The 20,068-nt window shown below is 43.9% G+C and overlaps 1 protein-coding gene across 8 annotated transcripts in view; it reads right to left on the bottom strand.

Annotated features, from left to right (window-relative positions):
• Positions 1-20,068, bottom strand: part of LOC147883752 (E3 ubiquitin-protein ligase At3g02290-like) — a 106,952-nt gene that overhangs the window by 65,885 nt on the left and 20,999 nt on the right. For all 8 annotated transcript variants that reach the window (XM_087398966.1, XM_087398969.1, XM_087398967.1 and 5 more), the window contains one exon: positions 1,773-2,217. In XM_087398966.1, the coding sequence (XP_087255092.1) occupies positions 1,773-2,217 (445 nt within the window). The remainder of the gene's footprint in view (positions 1-1,772; positions 2,218-20,068) is intronic.

Below are 20,068 nucleotides of genomic sequence, written 5' to 3'. Positions count from 1 at the left end.
GCTGCGTCAACAACAGCAAGCCACAGAGTTTGCGGGCGGACTATGTCAGCGTCATTCTTCTTTTAGTGTTGAGGTTTATTTCGGGGATCGAAAAGACTGAATTTGGACTTTGTGCATTCCTAGTTGAGGTCGGTGGGAAGCTCATTTCATGCTCACCAATTTGCTTCACCAATTATCCTCCAAAATAGTGAAGATGTTTCTAAGGGGGAAGGCATTTAGCTGGTGGCAAGATTTGAAGATGAAGCCCATGTCTCCCACGACTTCGCAAGAATTCCATGAGGTAGTTGCCAAGGTTTTTCTTCTCTCTCATGGGCGGACACCACTCTTGAGTAAAAATGATGATGTGGCTAAGGTGTTGCAAGTGGGACTTTGGGACAATGTGAAGCTGAGTGCCAACGAACCAATTGTACTCGCAGATCTCGTAGATTTTACGTGACTATAATATCAGTGCAGCTAAGCTTGAGGGCGGTCTCAATCTAATAAGTTTCACGAGAAGGGATGATTGATCATCCCACATTCAGACTCTACAATTCCTCTCTTTGTGACCACGAGCTTCCACGCTTCTCTCCCTCCGTGATTCGAGCCTCCTATACTTCTTCTGGATGGTAGCCCATGAGGGATTGTCAGAGACCTCGAGACAATATCGCATTGCCTTTGGAGCTTCCCCATAGGCGCACACTATCTAGCAAGGGGCCCTCCATATCGTGGCTAGGTCTCAAAGAGGTAGAATTGGGGCATGGCAGCCTAGTTGACAAAGGAGGGCCACGCAACCTACAGGATTCAGGGACAGGGGTCCTATGTTCAAGACGGACCCCCTCCTCATCAATGCTTGGTATCCTCTCCAGAGAGCAATGTGTGGGAGACGGAGTCCAGCATCTATACTTGGAACATCCAGGTCGCCTGTTGCAGTTTTGACTGGTGGTCAGCAGGTCCTCCCAACAAGTACCCTTGGTGCCATTTGGTAGGATACCTTATGCGCCATATAGGATTGAGGGATGATGGGATATCAAGCGACCACCGAGAGGCATGTTTTGTTTCTCCTATAGGTGTCTTCTACACTTTCACTGAGCGAGGCATTTGCTGGTGGTACAGCCCCCCACCCTGATTGTTAGCCCCTATCCCAGAGATTCCCTAGGCAGTAAGTTGGGGTCCCTGTGAACAGGCTGGTCAACAGCCAGTATTTTCTTTGTTCTTTGCTTCCACGATCAGCACCACACAGATAGCTGGTTTGTATAGTTTAAGTATTAACAGAAAATTCTTTTCTTTTCGTGTCGTTTTTTTCCAGCCGGGGCCGGGGGGAGGGGGGGCCAGGGGGAGAGGGGTTTGAACCTTTCTTCAACATACAACATATAAAATTCAACGCATAATCCAATGCATTAAACTTACCAAATTATTTCATCCACAACTATATGACTAGATCCTTTTGTCTATTCAGCCCCACTGCCTGCACCTTACTAATTCACCACTAAAAGAAATCACATTCAATCTGCCTTTAGAATCAAAGTAGAGCAGAAAACAAGATGACAACAAGCAACAGAGGAAGGATTGTGTTTACGCTTTTCTGCATGTCATCAACATGCAGTCAATTCTAAGGAAGTAACCTTCAAGAAGTAATATGCAAAGCAAAAACAAAAGAGTAACAACTAAGCCCTGTGTCAACATTCTCTTAATATAAAACTCGCACGCTGCAGCTACGCTCAAAATCACACACACAAATTCACATGCAGTTACCACATAAAAACAATGAATTTCCAACAAGCTCACACACTTACCATCGAGACAAGTTGGGCAAACATCCTCATCCTCCCCAAATGACATCACAGATTCTACCCTTCCCATCCCTTTACTTGGTTGACGTTTGCCAGGAGAATCAGGCTTGTAGCCTTGAGCTTCATCATCATAATCAACACCATTGCGTCTTTGTATCATAATCATCTGCTCTCCGTCATCGCTGTTGGTTCTTCGTAACGGTTCAGATTCCCCACTATGCATATGACTCATGCCAATTTTATCCCGCCTTGAAACTAATCCATCCCTCTGTAGTCTAACATATCTTGGATCTACATCATATGGAATTGGCCTTGGGGGAGCTCTGTAAATATCTGGTGAGCTATCAAGAGATGTTGCAACTAATAACCCAGCTGAGGAAGGAGTTACCACATTTTGCATTGCAGAAGACAAATCACGACCATCTGCTGTGCGAAACAAAGCACCATACTGCAGCAATGGGGGCACAAAGACATAGGAAATTTTCAAATTCATGTCAAGATCTAAAAAATTTAGCAGCACAAACTGCTCGGTTTTGCCATTAAAAATTGTACTGCAATGGCCCATGAATCTGTAATTATTACAATGCATATAAGATTGAACTGCAATAACCCATGAATCTGTAATTATTACAATGCATATAAGATTGCTTCATATCAGTGCTTTCAAAAAAATCCTATATAAACTTAGTCATGCAAAGGATCTGCAAGCAGCCTTCCTCAACTGCCTCTGTTTTCAACCATTCAGTAAATTAAAATTAAGAGAGTACCTCAACCCAATTCGCCTCATTGCATTAGAATGCAGACATTAAAAGTCAAACTGCTAACCAAACACCTTCACTCATTTACACAGTCTACTAATGTAAACATATCAATTGTAACGAAGGGGAAAAAGGGCCAAGTTAGAGGTCCTTTAGGTGGAAAATGTGGAGGGACTATAAAGTCCCCATCCACCCCTACTATGTACTTTTTGATGTGACATCTAATCCTATCTACTCCCACCTCCTTCCTCCTACGTGCTCCCTACACTCTCTCTCCCAATCTCTCTCTCTATCTCTTTCTTTCCTTCTCCCTTCTCTCCCAATCTCTCTCTTCCTCTCCCTCTTCCTCCTTTCCACACTTCTCTCCCTCTTCCTATCTCTCCCTCCTCCAATCTGCCCCTTGTCCCCTTCATTGCATTGGTATCTGAGCACGACTCTCGCACCCTTGCTTCCTCATTGCACCCTTCTGAATTTCCAGCAGCGTGCCAATGCCAAACGGAATCACCAGCACACCAATGTCAGAAACAGACTCAGCAACTACAAGCGGTCAAGTGCAAGCATCTAATACAGCCTGGCGATAACTGGGGCTTTAGTGAAGTTTGGCGAACCCGACGTGACAACCAACCGAAATCAAATGCAGCTCCCTGCTAGGCTCGTCAACAGCCGCTGACCCCATCCTCTCTGGCGTTGCAAAATTTGACGGGCGATGCAAATTTTGGATTACCGCTGGTCGTGCGACTCTTGCACAGTGTGAACCCATCCGTTCCATCTGTGCGAGCGAAGCCCAGCCCGCCTGTTTGTCCAGCTCCGTTCGTCACCTGCTGCAGGTGTTCCGCCGAGAGCTTAGCCAAGAGCTAAGCCAATTGTTGCCAGCTACCGTGTGCCGCACGTTTCCTCCCGTCCGTGCCAGTGCACCGCCCACCCGCTTCCATCCTCGCCACCTTGCAAACCTTAGCCTCTAAGGTTCCTTGTGAGACTCACAGTAGGTAAGTTAGTTGGTTAGTCTTAGACTTATTTAGTTGGGTTAGGTTAGTTTAATGGGTCAGTTAGGTTAACCTAACTGGGGTTCAATTAGTATGTCAGATTAGGTTAGACTAAGTCAGTGTCCTAACTGCCTTACCAATCTTTAGGTTAGAAGTCCAAAGTGTCCTAAGTGACTTAGGGAACCCCCCCAAAAAAAAAAACAAAAAAAGGGCAAAAACTCAAAATTTTCCAGCCTCTTTTAAGGACTCTCCACAGCCCTATTTTGCCTCATTCAAAACCCGTTTCAAAGCTTCTTCAACGACCTTTCTTCCGAGCCTCTCCATCGACCTTTTCGCATTTCCACACACTATCTCAAGTGCTCATTACAGCAGGAATTTGCTATCCATTTCTCTTTGTCTACATTCGAGCTTCTCTCTCCAGGGCCCATCACCATGCCATCGAAGCGTGTGCCCCGTGTGATATATTGCATGACACTGATGAGGCTGCTCAGTATGAGCAAGTACCTGCCACAATGGTTGCATCCACTAGTGGTACAGAGGTTCCTTCCACTCAGCCTCTCTCTCCTGCATCATGGGAAGCGCAGGCATCTATGCTCCAAGGTGCTTTCCACCAGATAGGACACGCGTTCAGCCAGCAGCTTACCACAACCATGGCTATGCAAGATACCGCTCTTGCCCAAATGGGATCAGACAACAGATTGGTTAGCAGATCACATCTGCCATTGCTATTCAGGATACCCCAACAAGGGGACCATTCGGACACTCGGAATGTTTTGTCTGCTCCATGTAGGGGTTTTATGGCAGATGCCCGTCGTGCCTATGAGCATCAATCTTCTAGATCGTTGCATGTACCCCAGCATGGGGATTATCTGGACTAGATGATGCATTTTCAATGCCACAGAGCACCTTCTTGCATGATGTCATGCCATCTTTTGGCTCATAGCTTTCTGCATCTATAAAAACATCCCTCACAATCACTCTCAATGTAATAATATTATACATATATAATTACTTATTAAACAAATTTATATCAATATGACATGCTCCCATGCCTCAAATGCTAGGCCGTCTCTTCTAGTCTGATACTGGGATGATAATTTATGATGCAATAATCCAACTAATACTGCCAGGTCTGCTACTCATGATAATTCAAAGGGTGCAAAAATCGTGGAAGAAGCTCCAAATGTTGGAGCCACGAAAGGGGTTGAGGCTGATTTCCCCTTTGATCCCAGTGGTGCTAATGAACATAATATGCATGGTAGACAATCCCATGACACTCAGCCCACATGTAACATGCGAAGCCGTTGGCCTAAAGACTTTCATGTGGAGCATCAGGTTGCTATGCCTTTTCTTGCGCGAGAGGATGCAAATGGAAATGCTCCTGTGGACGAGGAGATCTATTGGGATGCGCAGCAAACAATTTATGCTATCTCTTCTCATGCATTGATGGGTGCCAAAAGTGCTGAAACTATCAGATTGAAAGGACAAATAAATGGCAGGACTGTTCACATGCTTGTGGACAGCGGTAGCACTCATAGTTTCATCAATTCTAAGACCTTACACAAGGTGGGACTGATTGCTACTGAGATTGATCATGGGCTGAGAGTAGAGGTGGAAAATGGACAGCATTTGGTCAGTAAATTTTGTTGCCAAGATGCAAGGATCAAGTTCTTTGAGGATTATGAATTTGCTAAGGATCTCTTGGCACTAGATATGGGCCCAATAGATGCTGTCCTAGGCTGCAATGGCTGAAATCTTTGGGTAAAATAAGCATGGATTGCTTGAGAAGAACTTCCTCTCTCATAGCACTTCTCCTTTTCCCTCCCCGGTGCTTTTGGTGAAGAAGAAATATGGATCATGCCGCATGTGCATTGATTACAGGGATCTAAATAAGGCCACTATCAAGAACAGGTTTCCAATCCCCAGGATAGATGACCTGTTAAATGAACTCAAAGGTGCTCAGTTTTTCACGAAATGTGCAGTCCATAAATGTGGCTCAACCACCTCAGCCATATTTGAGGCAGCAACCTGAATATTTTGGTACAGATTCTATCTTTGATGCTATGTTGATTTCACCGCCAATTGGGCATAGAAAACAAGCCATGTATGACAATGTGGGAATGCAGCCAGGCATGCAAGCCACAGCATATGCTCCCATGCCTAATGTTCAGCCAAGCATGGCTCTCCCTAGTGAAGGGAACGCTGCAAATATACAGCCATCTTTGGGACAGCCAATATCAAATGTATATAAAGAATTTAAGGATGGTGGTTCTCATGTCAAGTTTGATACATATAATGGAGTACAGGACAGGTACAAAGCCCTCACATTCCTTCAACAGTTTGATGCTGCATTTCTTGGGGGTTTGTTTACAGAAGCATCCAAGATGAGGAAGGTTGCCACATTTTTGAAAGGCAATGCACTTAAGTGGTACACTAACCTTATGCTTCATGGAGATGCACCTGCTACTTGGCTGGAATTTAAGCAAGTGTTCTCTTCTACTTGGCTTACTCCAACTTTTGAAGTTGAAGTACTTTCACACTGGCATGACTTGTCATACAAACTTTGCAAGAATCTTGATGATTACACCAAGAGGTTTTGGGATGTTTTGCTGCCATTGAGCTCTTACAGGCATGTTTCTTTGAAAGAGCAAATAGAGAGGTACTGTTGTGGATTGCCTAGTGAGCTACGTGATTATTGCATCAAAACCAAGGTGGGTTCTATGACTCAATTAATTGAGAATGCAAGGACAGCATATGCATGGATGCAGGAGAAGAATTTGGGCTTTATGGACAGCAAGAAAGAAGACAACAAACGGGCTGCCAAACACCAGGATAAGGACATCAAATCTGAAAATAAAAATTATGGCAAACGACCGTTTCAAAAGGGAGGAAAAGCCCAATTCAAAGCTGGTCAAAGGCGTGGACAGCCTAATAAACAGCCCCGTACCAAGTTATCTGATGAAGAGAAAAAGTCACTCATGGAGCAAAACAAATGTTTTATATGCAAAGGAGAGGGACACCGCTCTTATGATTGCCCATTCAAGAAAAGAGACAGGTCAGATGATGATAAGAATGGTGATAAACAGGCTGATCGGAAGGGCAAAAAGCCTAAACCTTCGGCAGGACTTCTTCCAGATGTGATTGGGAGTTTGCCACATGCACATGATGAAGAGGAAATGAAAAAGACTGAGATGTGCAGAGCATGGGGAAAAATCAGAAATCAGAATTGTTTGTTTTTCTTTGATTCTGGGGCAAAGGCAAATTTCATAACCCCTGATATGGCAGGAAGGCTTGGCATCAAGCTTGAGGAAATGGGGCCATCCGGCATGTGTGATATGGCCAACCCTGAACTCAACACACCTGTCACTCCTATCATTGGCAAGTTGAGGATGCATATCCAGGGATATCAGGATGCAGAGGACTTCTACATTATGCCTTTGCCAGAGTGTGATGCTTTGCTTGGGATGCCTTGGATGTACACGGTAGGGGCTGATGTGCAGATGAGAAACAAGAAGATTTCTTTAACTCATAGAGGCAAAAATCATGTACTTGATGTAAAGTTGAAAGGGGAGTCCATCCCTGTAGTTTCAGCTTCTTGTATTTCCAATGTAATAAAGCGTCATATTTCAGCGTACTTGATTTTTGTCAAAGAGGACAGCCAACCAGTTTAGGAAGGCTCTACTCTTTCTGCTTTAGATAGAGAAAGGGCTGCTTTTATTTCAGATTTTCAGGATTGTTTCTCAGATGCACTTCCTCAAGAATTACCTCCCAAGAGGCCCGAGGATCATCAAATTGATATAATTCCCGGAAGCTCACCGCCTAATATACCTCCCTATCGTGTCAGTAAGGCACAACAGGAAGAGATAATGTCACAAGTGAAGGAACTCTTGGAAAAGGAATTAATACAGCCAAGTAATTCTCCTTACTGTTCCCCTGTGTTGCTTGTGCAAAAGAAGGATGGCAGTTGGAGAATGTGTATTGATTATAGGACTTTGAATAAAATCACAATTAAGAACCGTTTTCCAATTCCACGTATTGATGATATATTGGATCGGTTGGAAGGTTCCTCAATGTTCAGTCGTATTGACCTTAAAAGTGGATACCATCAGATAAGGATACGGCCTGAAGATGTCTACAAGACTGCCTTCCGCACTTCATTTGGCTTATATGAGTTCCTTGTGATGCCTTTTGGTTTGACTAATGCACCTACCACTTTCAATAGAATGATGGACAGAATTTTTAGAGCACACAGAAAGTTTGTGGGCACTTTCTTCGATGACATCATTGTGTTCTCTAAAAATGAGCAGGAGCACAGGAAACACCTCACTATTGTGTTTCAAGAGTTGAAAAGACACAAGCTATTAATAAACACCAAGAAAAGTGAGTTCTTTATGCATGAGATTCATTTTCTCGGTCATATAGTGTCAAAGGATGGAGTCAAGATGGATCCTGCAAAAGTTAAGGCCATAAGGAGTTGGCCAATTTTGAAAAATCTGCATGAAGTCAGAAGCTTTCTTGGGTTGTGTTCATACTATCGGAGGTTTATAAAGTACTTTGCAGAAATTGCTTCTCCCTTGCATGCTTTACAAAAGAAAGCTGTACCGTTTCGGTGGGGACCAAAGGAAAATGCAGCTTTTGAAGAGCTGAAGCAAAAGTTGTGTTTTGAACCCGTTATTATCTTGCCAGATCTTGCAAAACCCTTTGCTGTAACTTGTGATGCATGTGGAAACAGCATAGGAGGCACTTTGATGCAAGATGGCAGAGTGGTTGCACATGAGAGTAGAGTTCTCAAAGATGCTGAATTGTACTTGCAGATATACTAGAAGGAAATGTTAGCAGTGATACATGCTTTGACCACATGGAAACATTACCTTCTTGGAGCTGATTTTTATGTGCAGACAGATCATCAATCACTTAGATATTTTCTCACGCAGAGAAAATTATCTGAAAAGCACATGAGATGGGCTAACTTCCTCTCAATGTTTCATTTTCAAATTGTACATGCGCCGGGTAACAAAAATGTCGTGGCTGATGCACTTTCCAGGAAACCACAGCCTGAAGCAGTCTCCAAGAAACCCAGTGTTTCAGCAGTGAGCATTGCTTACAACAATGTGTTAGATGTGATGAAAGATCAGTATGTTAATGATGCTGATTTTTCAACTATTTATGATCAGCTTTCTGATGGTCAAAGGCATGATCACTATATGTTGAAAGAGGGTTTCATTTTGATGCATGGACGACTCTGTGTCACTGATCAGATGCGACAGAAAGTCATAATGGAAAGTCATGCTCCTCCATATGCAGGACATAGGGGAATTACAGCAACAATTACAACAGTGGAGCAATACTTTTATTGGCCATCTTTGAGGAAAGATGTGGAAGAATATGTGAGAACATGCATGGTTTGTCAGAAAGTAAAGTTTGACAGGCAGAAGGCACCTGGGTTGTTACACCCTTTGCCCATTCCGGATAGACCATGGCAAAGCATAGCTATGGATTTTGTGTTTGATCTTCCACGTACTCCTACTGGACATGATGGATTGTGGACAATAATTTGCAGGTTAAGCAAACAAGCCCACTTTGTGCCAGTAAGAAAGAAAATTACAGCAGATCAAATGGCCAAATTGTTTTTGCAGCATGTCTTCAAGTATCATGGGATGCCTGAATCCATAATCAGTGATAGAGATCCGAGGATGACCAGCCTCTTTTGGAGAGGACTGTTTGAAAATATGGGCACTACAGTGAATTTTTCGTCATCTTTTCACCCTCAGTCTGATGGACAATCGGAGCAGGAAAACTCTACCATCTTGGATATGCTTAAATGCTATGTCTCAGACCACAAAAGCAAATGGGAGCATTATTTGCCTTTGTTGGAATATGCTTACAATAATACAGTGCACACATCCACAGGTAAAGCACCTTTTGAAATAGTGGAAGGTGCCAGGAAGATACCTCCCATTTTGCATACAAAAGAGAAAATCTTCGAAGCTGATCGTTTTGTGGAAAGCCTTGAAGAGGCTTACAAGAAGATCAAATATGCCTTGCAAAGAAGTCAAGACAAGCAGAAAAGAGCAGCAGATAAGCACCGCAAGGAATTGGTATTCACAGAAGGTGATTGGGTTTTGCTGCGTTTTCAGAAGGCAAGGCTGAAAAATAAGAAAGGCAAGGAAAGGTTGTACACAAAGCTGAACATGCGTTACTATGGTCCTTTCGAGGTTTCTGAAAAGATAAACGAGGTAGCTTACAGGCTGAAGTTGCCTCCGCATTGGAAGATACATAATGCCTTTCATGTGAGCTTATTAAAGCAATATCATGGAGATATTCCCGAGGATGTACCTGATGAGGTGCAGCCTGAAGTGGAAGAACAGGATGAACTTCTGGTCCCAGAGCAGATTCTGGCACACAGAGATAGAAAGCTCAAGGGTAAAGTTATCCGTCGCTACTTGGTAAAATTTCAAAATTACCCATCACTTGATGCGAAATGGATGGAGGAAGGTGAACTGGCAGATTCACCTGGGATATTGCAGCTTTACCTTGATGCTTGTCAATTAGAGCCGACTGCGGTCCGGGCTCCTACAGGTAGTTCAGCAGAGCGAGCGTCTGGAGCATTACCTGATGTTCGAGAGGGGGGTAGCACCTCCACTCCCTCAGTACACACGAGCTCACTATGATTTCATGAGGTCGCTTGATGACACTGTATGTTTCATCCGAGATACTGAGCTGACAGTATTTCTGCTGTGAGACTTCATGATATTGATGCATCTTGACTATTGATCGCCGAGGATCACATAGATTTTAAGCAGTATATATGGATGGATGCATGCCTCTCCTAGCCATATTTTCAGTGTCTCTGTATACTATAGCTGCGGCTTTCTTGTATACTCTTTTATGCTATATTTCATGCTCGCTCCTGTGTTTTGAGGCAGCAAACTGTGGTTTGCTGTTTCAAGAGAGGGGTATGTCACGGGGGCGTGAAATTCTAAGTACTTTAATTTACTACAAGACCGTGACAACTTTGGTTTTAAAAGTCCAAGCGTGGGCTTAATAATGTGTAATTAAACGCGGCATGGTGCCTAGCACATAAGCGTAATTAATCCCTAGGCCCAAAGGCATTCCAAGGAATTAAAAGAGTGGTTGTTGGGAAATGATGATGTGGCATTTTTAATGGGCTCCCTAGAGGGCCATGTACCTTCAGTGGCCTCCCTAGAGTTCCAGGTGGCTCTAGTGCCTTCTACATGCTCCTTTGCCATTCCTGGACCTTCCTGGGCCTTCTAAACTTCACATGTGTGGTTTTCTCTCTCATCTCCTCCCTTTGTTGAGATTTTGCACTGGTTTTTCAGCCTCCTTCAGCTGAATTCCGTTTTTCTTCATAACTCCTCACCCGTTTGGATTCCTCGACTTCCGTTTGGCCCGATGGCTTCCCCTCTGCCTCCCCTTCGTAGTGATATGCTTTTCCCTCCGTGCGTTTGGTAGAACGGGCAGAGCTGAGCACTTCGTTTGCTGGTCGAATTTGCAAAAGTGGCTTTTTCTGGACCTTTTTTTTCTACCGCCTCCTAGGCCTCTCCTCTTGCAAAGCTACAGCTTTCTGTTGAATTTCGAGTGGTCCGACGCGCTGGTTGACTGGTTTTTCTCAGTTTTGGAGGACTTTCCGGCGATGAAACTTCTCCAAAACCTTCTCAATGCATTCCTCTCTGAAGCACGCTTCTTTTGAGCCCAGGAACTCCCACTTCTTCGCGACAGAAGTGTTTCTTTTCGCATTTTTCAGTGGAATTCTTGCTGGTTGGCTCTTGTAAATGCCCTTTCTTCATGCCTTTGCACTCCTCTTTGGCTAAGAATGCAATTGGGCATTGGCTACTATGTCCTCTTGGCGATTTAAGACTTGGTTCGAGTCTTCAGGGCTTGGTGAGTTGTGATTTTGCTACTGCAATTTCTTTTTGCCATAAGCTATTGGTTGGCCTCGTGTGCCGCCTCTTTCTTGGCTCACAGGTGCCCAGGCAGTGCTACATGAGTCATTCCTTGGTTGGGTACTTTGCTGATTTTATTTTGGAGCTTTGAAAAGCTTTGTGAATGCCATCTGGAAACCACTCAAAGAGAGTGCAGCTGGGGTGCAGTGTGATTGCATCTGGACAGCCAATGGAATTGCACTCGGAAAAGAGAATGCCTTTGGGTTGAGCCTACGGGTTAAGTGCACTTATGTGATGGTGTTCTATGCTTGAAAGCCTTGCGAAGGCTTAGTGAATTGGGGCTGCGTGCTCAGTTGCAGGGAAGGTCTCCCAGATGCAACTTGTAATCATTTCACTGTGAAATATAAAGAAATACCGAAAGGGGCGCCACGGTATTTGGGGCCAATCAGGTGCACTTGTCTATGTCTGTTGAGCAGGGGCATTCTAGCCTCCATCCCTTTTTCAGTGGTTTTGTTTGTGAACAAATGGGTAAATGCCAAATGGTGATCATGCAATGGTTAATGGTTGTGATATATGCTTTGTGAGCTGTAAGTGCTGAAGTGATTAAAGGTTTAGTTCCACTGCCCTCTGAGTGATTAGAGGCCGGTTTCAGATACCTAAGTGTGAGAAATGGCGCATCAATGCTATACAGGAAGGGGGGAAGTCTATCCATCAATCTCTCGAACCACCTCCCTGTATGTGCACCATCTATGGTCACCCTCAGCTGCTAGGGCCATAGAGGACAATGCCAACTATAGTAGTCTGTGGCATACTGAAGTGCAATCTCCATATCCTTTGACACAATATAGATATATGATGACCTGGAATGTTGCATCAAGCTATAGTGGAGACGATCCAAACTCGGCCTAGACGATCTAGTGGGAAACCAATAGCTTATTGGGAATCATCTGTGATAACATGGAGGAGCTCCTTCGACATCAATCCCACTCTGTCTCCAGACCAGGCTATGCACCTTGAATCTCCTTTTACGGAGACAGAAATGAAATATGCCATTCGAGCATGTGGGAAATGTAAAGTCCGGGGTGGGAAGTCTCACAATGGAATTTTATCTACAATATTGGAAACCTATGTCACCTGCATTATTATACGTGGTAAATCATGTGTGGGAATCTCAATAGATGCCAGCCAGTTGGAAAAAAGGTTTGGTGAAATTATCTCCCAAAAAGCATTTATGGAGTCTTTTTCAGACTGGAGACATAATATTATGATGCTTGTCATCTATAAGCTTGTTCCTAAGATGAATTGGGGCTCGGATCAAATGCTATCTGCATGATGGGTTACATCATACTCTATATGCATTTATTCCTCGCAGACATATTACTGACACAGTGCACACTAAGCAAGATGTCCTTTTAGTGCGGGTGGATATTGTTAAAGCCTTTGACACAGTGCAATGGGGTTTCATCTCGGAAACAATGAGGCTAGGATTTGCATCAAGCAACTTATTCTTGATCCAATATTGGTTGTACCAAGACAGTCAAAAGCTGCAGGTGTCATTACAGATCCTTGGACCTCTTTTTGTTCGGTACAACAAGGCTGTCCTCTCAATGCTTTGCTCTATGGCATTGCTATTCATCCTATGCTAGAATACATGGAACTTTTACGAGTGCCTTGCATGGTTTGGAGATTACTGGAAGCAACCTTTAGTTGCACAAGCATATTTGATAATTCCTTTTTCCTGCCTAGAAACACAAAAATAGATCTTTCATGACGCATGCGTGCTTTATCCTTACATGGTATGGCTGCTAAATCTCTTCTTCGAGCAGACTACGCAGGGCCTTCGGTGGCACTACTCACCACCCCGATGGCTGTTCATTCACACTCGTCTTATCCCTCCGTGAGAGTATGATTTATTCTGCTACCTTTTAGGGCTGTGCCCGATTTGTGAACGCAGCCCGTCAGCTATAAGCTGACCTTTTGTATCTTGTTCTCGAAGTAATATAATTAGCACTGTTTTTCGGCAAATGCAAAATGCAGAATTATGGCATGCCAGATATGGCCACATGCATTACAACAGCTTGATGACACTTCAGAAATTTTCAATGGTTGATGCATTGCCACCTCTTGAGATACCTCCTCCACATGTCTGTGAAGGGTGCATTTTAGGTAAGATGCATAGATTCCCCTTCAAGAAGGATGGTTCAGTTAAAGCTGTTCGCAAATTGCAGCTTATACACAGTGATGTCTGTGGTCCCATGAGGACTCCGTCGTTGGGTGGTCATCTCTACTTTGTTACATTTATTGATGACTACTCCAATTTTACTTGGGTTTATGGGCTGAAAAAGAAATCTGAAGTGTTCACGGTGTTTAAACACTTTTCAGCTATGGTTGAAAATGAAACCGGACTCAGGATACAGACATTGCGCACGGATAGAGGTGGGGAATACCTATCTGCAGAATTTGATGCTTTTCTCAAGGGCAAGGGTATTGTGCATCAGCTCACAGTCAAGCTGACCCCTCAGCAAAATGGCAAAGCTGAGAGGAAAAATAGAACCCTCATGGAGATGGACAGATGTATGCTGAAAAGCAAACACATGCCTCATAAATTCTGGCTAGAGGGTTTGATGTGTGCCAATTACATTTTGAACAGGGCTCCCACTAAGGCTTTAAAAACAAAAACTCCTTTTGAGGTCTGGAATGACAGGAAGCCTTCAGTGGATCACTTCCGAGTCTTTGGATGCCTTGCCTATGCACATGTGCCAGTTGAATTTAGGCACAAATTGTCAGATAAAGCCATCAAATGCATATTTGTTGGATACGGTGCAGAAAGCAAGGGATACCGTCTCTACAATCCTGCTACACGCAAAATCATAGTAAGTAGAGATGTGATATTTTCTGAAAATTCAGCTCACACTCAGGCTGAATTTCAAATGCCTTCGTCTTCAGAGGATGTCTTTGAGGGGTTGCTACCCATTGCTTTGGGTTCCCCTGCTGATTTTTCTGATCCAAATCAAAATTTACAGCAACCTCCAGATGCTTCAGTTCCGCCACAGGATGTCTTGCCCCCTCCACAGGCAGTGGAACAGGTGGTGCACCAAGAAATTGCAGACATACATGCAGCAAAAACAGTCCCAAACTGGCTGTTACAGACTCTCAGGGAGAGTAAACTTGATGCTCCGTTACCTGGCAGGACTCGCAGTGCAGCAAGGCACATGGAAGGTGCTAATTCAATGGAATCAGCATATGCAGGTTCTCTCCTTGATGAGGAGGAGCCTGCCACATTTGAAGAGGCCAAGGATAATGTGCATTGGATGAATGCCATGCATGATGAGTTGCAGTCCATTGCAAAAAATCAGACTTGGGATGTTGTGGACTTGCCACAGGGTAAACATGCCATTGGCACACGATGGGTATTCAAAGTCAAACGGAAGCCAGATGGCTCCATTGATAGATATAAGGCCAGGCTGGTTGCTAAGGGCTATGCTCAGAAAAAGGGCATAGATTATGAGGAGACATTCGCTCCTACATCCCGGATGACCACCATCCGATCAGTAATTGCAATGGCTGCACATTTTGAGTGGAATGTTCATCAGTTGGACATAAAAACAGCCTTCTTAAATGGGGACTTGCTGGAAGAGGTGTATGTCAAACCACCTCCAGGCTTTGAAATTACAGCAAATGCACTTCAAGTATGCAAGCTCAATAAAGCTTTATATGGGCTGAAACAGGCCCCTCGTGCATGGTATGCCAAAATACATGCCTTTTTGACCAGCAAGGGGCTGCACAATAGTCCTACTGAGAGCACCCTCTACATCAAGATGGATGGGAAGGAAATCTTAGTCATCCTTCTTTATGTCAATGACTTACTGCTCATAGGGTCCAATGAAGAAAAAATTGCAGATTTCAAAGCTGATTTGCAGACCAACTTTGACATGTCAGATTTAGGGCTGCTTCACTTTTATTTGGGGATCCAGTTCTCTCATGAGAGACGTGGCACTGTTATGTCTCAGTCCAAGTATGTTCAGACACTCTTGGACAGATTTAACATGCAAGAGTGTAAGCCCATAGCCACTCCTATGGAGCCGGGGCTGAAACTCACAATGCATGATGCAGGAGAATCAGTTGATGCCACACTTTACAGTCAGGCCGTTGGATGCCTCATATATCTCTGCAACACTAGACCTGATATTTAGTTTGCAGTATCTCAGGTGAGCAGGTACATGCACAGCCAGGGCACAAAGTCTTTTGGCTTACTATTTCCCAGGGGGGGTGACTTGCAGATGCATGCCTACAGTGATTCAGATTGGGCTGGTGATTATGACACTAGGCAGTCCACTAGTGGCAATTGTTTCTTTTTGGGTAAATCTTGCATTTCATGGCTGAGCAAGAAACAATCTACAGTGGCTACCTCATCATGTGAAGCTCAATACAAGGCAGCTTTCACAGCAACAGTTGAATGTGTCTGGCTGCGACGTCTATTTGCTGATCTTCATCTGTCTTTGGAGGGTCCCTCTCCAATTCTCACTGATAGTCAGAGTGCCATTGCAGTGGCAAAGAATCCAGTGTTTCATGCCCGCACGAAACACATCGAGGTTCACTATCACTACGTCAGAGAGAAGTTGCATGCAGGAGAGATCAGTATGATCTTTGTGTCCACACATGACAACGTTGCAGATATTTTCACCAAAGCACTACCACGTGAAAAGTTTGAGGCATTTCACAGTGCCCTGAACTTATATCCGTTTGGTGATTGATCAGCCTTGTACATGACATTGGCACTGCAGGGGGGTGTTAGAATTATAGATATAATTCAGCAGTGACCAATGTAATATAATAAGCTAGTTAGGGGCACTTTTCCCTCATTAAGAGGTTTTTCCCCCTAACCGCAGTTAGTTCACTAACTATGGTTAGTGACTACTAAGGTTTTGTCACTAGGACAAAACCTTATCTTTTCTTTCAGTGTGTTGTACTCTCACTCTCTTCTATTGCAACTAAGCTTCCAGCTCTCACACTCTCTCTTGCTCTCTCTCACTCACTCTATACTCACAGATTCTGGTTACATATGTCCCATTTTATTTGCCCTTGATGATGTTGCCAAGCAGGATCTCTCTCTTTCTTTATGTCCAATATTATGGAGCTTTTCTGGCGGTCATGCTTTCATCGGAAAACTCTTAGTTGCTTTCTATAGATTACCTTTGCTCGTCAAAAATGCACGGGTGATTGAAAAAATTCTTAATATTCACATGGAAATCCTTGCTCATAAGTGGAAAACGATGTTGCAATTCATGCAAGGTCATCAGCCATGGATATTTATGGTGCAACACTTGATTTTGCACTTGTCCTATACAGCTTTTGGTAGTTGGCAGCCCTCTCACTAGGATTTCCTTTTGGAACATATTGATGGCAAAGTAAAGGGATGCCCTTTTGTTTCTCGTATGCTTTCTGATTGGAAGCATATACTCTCCCATCTGAAATGGAATGGCAGGGTTGTAGGTAACCCCTTGCATCTAAGAGCCTTCACTGGTCGAAGGTGTTCTCGCCTCCATTAGCTTTGCAGGAACCTCGCTTTTTTTTTTTTTTTTAATTTATTTTATTTTATATTTTTATTTATTTATTTATATCTTATCTTATTTGGACCAAAGGAATTTGTTCTATGGAAGATGTGATTGATGTAGCTGGTATGGTTATCTCTTTCCCTTCAGCTGCCAGACAGTTTGCATTTGGACAGCATTATAGGCCTCTTTGGTCCCTATTGTCACAAATGTTGCATGATTTTCTGCCTATACCCTGTCTTGAGATGCTAGACCACCTTAAAGACTGGGTTCTACAATCGAATGATCATGTTTGCCGTCCACTACCATTGGCAGATATCACAGGTGCATCCATTTATAAGGTCTTGCTGCCTCCCCCATGGGTTTCTCTTAATGCCAATCACATCACACGCTCCTCTCGGTGGTGGCGCCAAAGACTGCAGTATATTTGGGCTTCCAAACTTCCTCTTTGGCAAAATTTCTTCTTGTGGCAAGTTTAACTTGGTGTTCTCCCATTCCGACAGCTTCTGGCTCGTCATCATATTGCTCCTGCCACTTGTCAACGATATCAGCCTTCACGGGAGTCTGTGCCACATATCTTTTGGCATTGCCCTCAATCTTATGATTTCTTGTTCTTACTAAGGCAAAGGCTTTAGACTTGTTTTCCCAATGCTTGTTTTGACAAGCGTTTTTGGCAGTTTGGTTTTCATCCAGTAAGGCAGGGCTATGATCTTCTCTTTTACTGCGTTCATTATTGGGGACCGTCACCATCAAGTCTTGGGGGATCCCTCTCTGGCTAAGTATCAGTTCTTCCGAGCATCCTTAAGGCAATCATTTTATGATTGTCTACATGCGCGGGATTTAGATTATCCTGCCTTCTTGTCATATAATGATATATTTTGATAATTTGTAACTGGCTGTCCCTTTTCATGGGACTGTTCTCTGTAACATAGTGACAAATGGATTTCACCCCCAAAAAAAAAGTGTGTGGGCAGAAGGCTGCACAAACAGCTTGGTAGAGGGGCTGCAAGGGCCTATTTATAGGCTTGGCAGTAGGCGCCGACACCCGCGACCAAACCCTGGGTTAAACCAGGGTATTGCAAGTTGGTTTTGCAGCAGGTCTGGTCGGTGGAGAGCAGCAGGTCCAGTTGGTTGAGCAGCAGGGCCAGTCAAATCCCCCATACCCTCCACATGCTTGATCCACTTGTACTGAAGCCTCAGGAGCTTGGCAGCGCACTATCGAGTGAAGTCTTCAGCAGTAGGAGAGTTCTCAGCAGGTTTTGTTCCCAGCCCCTTTGCTGGATGTTTGTTGTGCTCATGGCAAGCTACCTGTGTATCCTGCTCTCTCAAATCCACATGCAGATCATCATCATGAACTATATCGGGATATATCCACCTGTAACTCAGAAGACTGTGATTCAACAATTGGAGAAGCATGTTGAGACCGCACATCAACATAGGGGGAATGCTGAGCTGAAGAGAGCTCCTGAGGGTCAGAGATATCAACAATAGAAGATGTTGAAGCAATGGAGGAAGAAGGAACATCAAGAGGAGCGATTTGAGACATCTGCAATTGAGACTCGGACATAAGAGTATCTCAGAAAGAACGAGTGTGGAATGGATTTGACAAAGGAACCACACAAAGACATTGTGACAGATGCTTTCCCCTGAGGGTGCACCCGTCTCCATTCTTTTCATGCTTAGGCTACTCCAACTTATCAGACTGAAGAGGAGTAGGAACCCGAGGGAGAGGCAAAGTGCCCTTCACAGATTTAGATTGATGTGAGGATGAGGAGCAACTCTGAGAAAAATGACCAACCTATCTAAACTTGTAGCACGCATTCGGGAAGGAAGCAAATTTTAAGAGAATACGAAGGTATGGGCTGTTTCATATCCCATAAGATGCAAATTCAGATGTCCCTGCTAAAAACCAGAAAATCTTGCTTGGGAAGATGTAGCATGCTTCCTAATAGAGCTGCAATGCAGGAATAATGCAAGAGCAGAGGCACTGGCAAGGCCTTTAGAGTGACCTACACAAGACAAAAACGCATGAGATTTTGGGCTAGGTCAAAAAAGGAATCGCATATGCAAACAAGAAAGAAAAAGGAATCGATTTTGTGAACACCTACTGCCACTAACGACCATGCACGTTATGAAGACGAATTATCCTTCCCATGAAATAGAGACTGACTCCGGGCTGTTGTGCTTGACTGATACTATCGAGAAGAGACACTGGAGAGAGAGCCCTACACAACACCAAACTTGGATCAAGAGCCTCCAATACGGAATCCTCACACAAACGGCGTAGGAGATTCTTCAATGATGAAGAACGAAAACTTGAGAAATCCACTTTCAGCGTCTTGTCCAATTCTATTAGTAAAGCAATATTCCGCAATCTTGTGCCAAGCAATCTTCCCTTTCCCCTTTAAGAGAGCACGGAGAGATTTCACACACCCACACCCCCCCCCAGACACACACACATGCGCATACATGTATGTATATAAGTATATACCTATGTATAGGTACCTGTATGTGGGTGTGTGTATACATACATACATACATGTGTATGTGTGTGTGCACAAATGTATGTATTTATGTGTGTGTGTGTGTGTGACGTGTGTGTGTGTGTGTGTGTGTGTGTGTGTGTGGGTCAGGAAACCAGACGGCCTTTGGACCCAGACTCTATCTCAGCTAGAAAAACAATGTTTGGATCATTTTCAGCTTCTCTTTTCTCAGCCATCTTCTTCTACACCTCAGGTTATTTCAGCCCATAACAAATTTACTGAGTTTGTTTCTCCTATTGTCTCCTTGCAAAAAGCCTCAATGTTGGAAATGTCTTTTTCGGATGTTGAATTGGATGAAGCTCTTAGGCATTTGGGTAAACATAAATCCCCTGGTTGGGATGGTCTAACGGTTGAATTTTTTAAAGCCTTTTGGCCTGAACTGAAGGGTCCAATTCTGCAGTTTATAAATGTAGTTTATAAATGTAGCCTGGCAGCATCAACATCTTCCCTCAGCTTGGAAGCATGGTCTGGTTAAGCTTGTGCCCAAAAAACCTCTATGTGAGACTATGGACGACTGGAGACCCATCACTTTGATGCCGGTTATATACAAACTGATTGC

This window comes from Dipteris shenzhenensis, chromosome 27 (assembly GCF_047967505.1).
Source record: "Dipteris shenzhenensis isolate YYH24624 ecotype China chromosome 27, Dip_SZ_1.0, whole genome shotgun sequence".
NCBI classification, from domain to species: domain Eukaryota; kingdom Viridiplantae; phylum Streptophyta; class Polypodiopsida; order Gleicheniales; family Dipteridaceae; genus Dipteris; species Dipteris shenzhenensis.
Note: the sequence above shows the minus strand (reverse complement) of the source record. Positions and strands in the feature narration are given on the sequence as shown.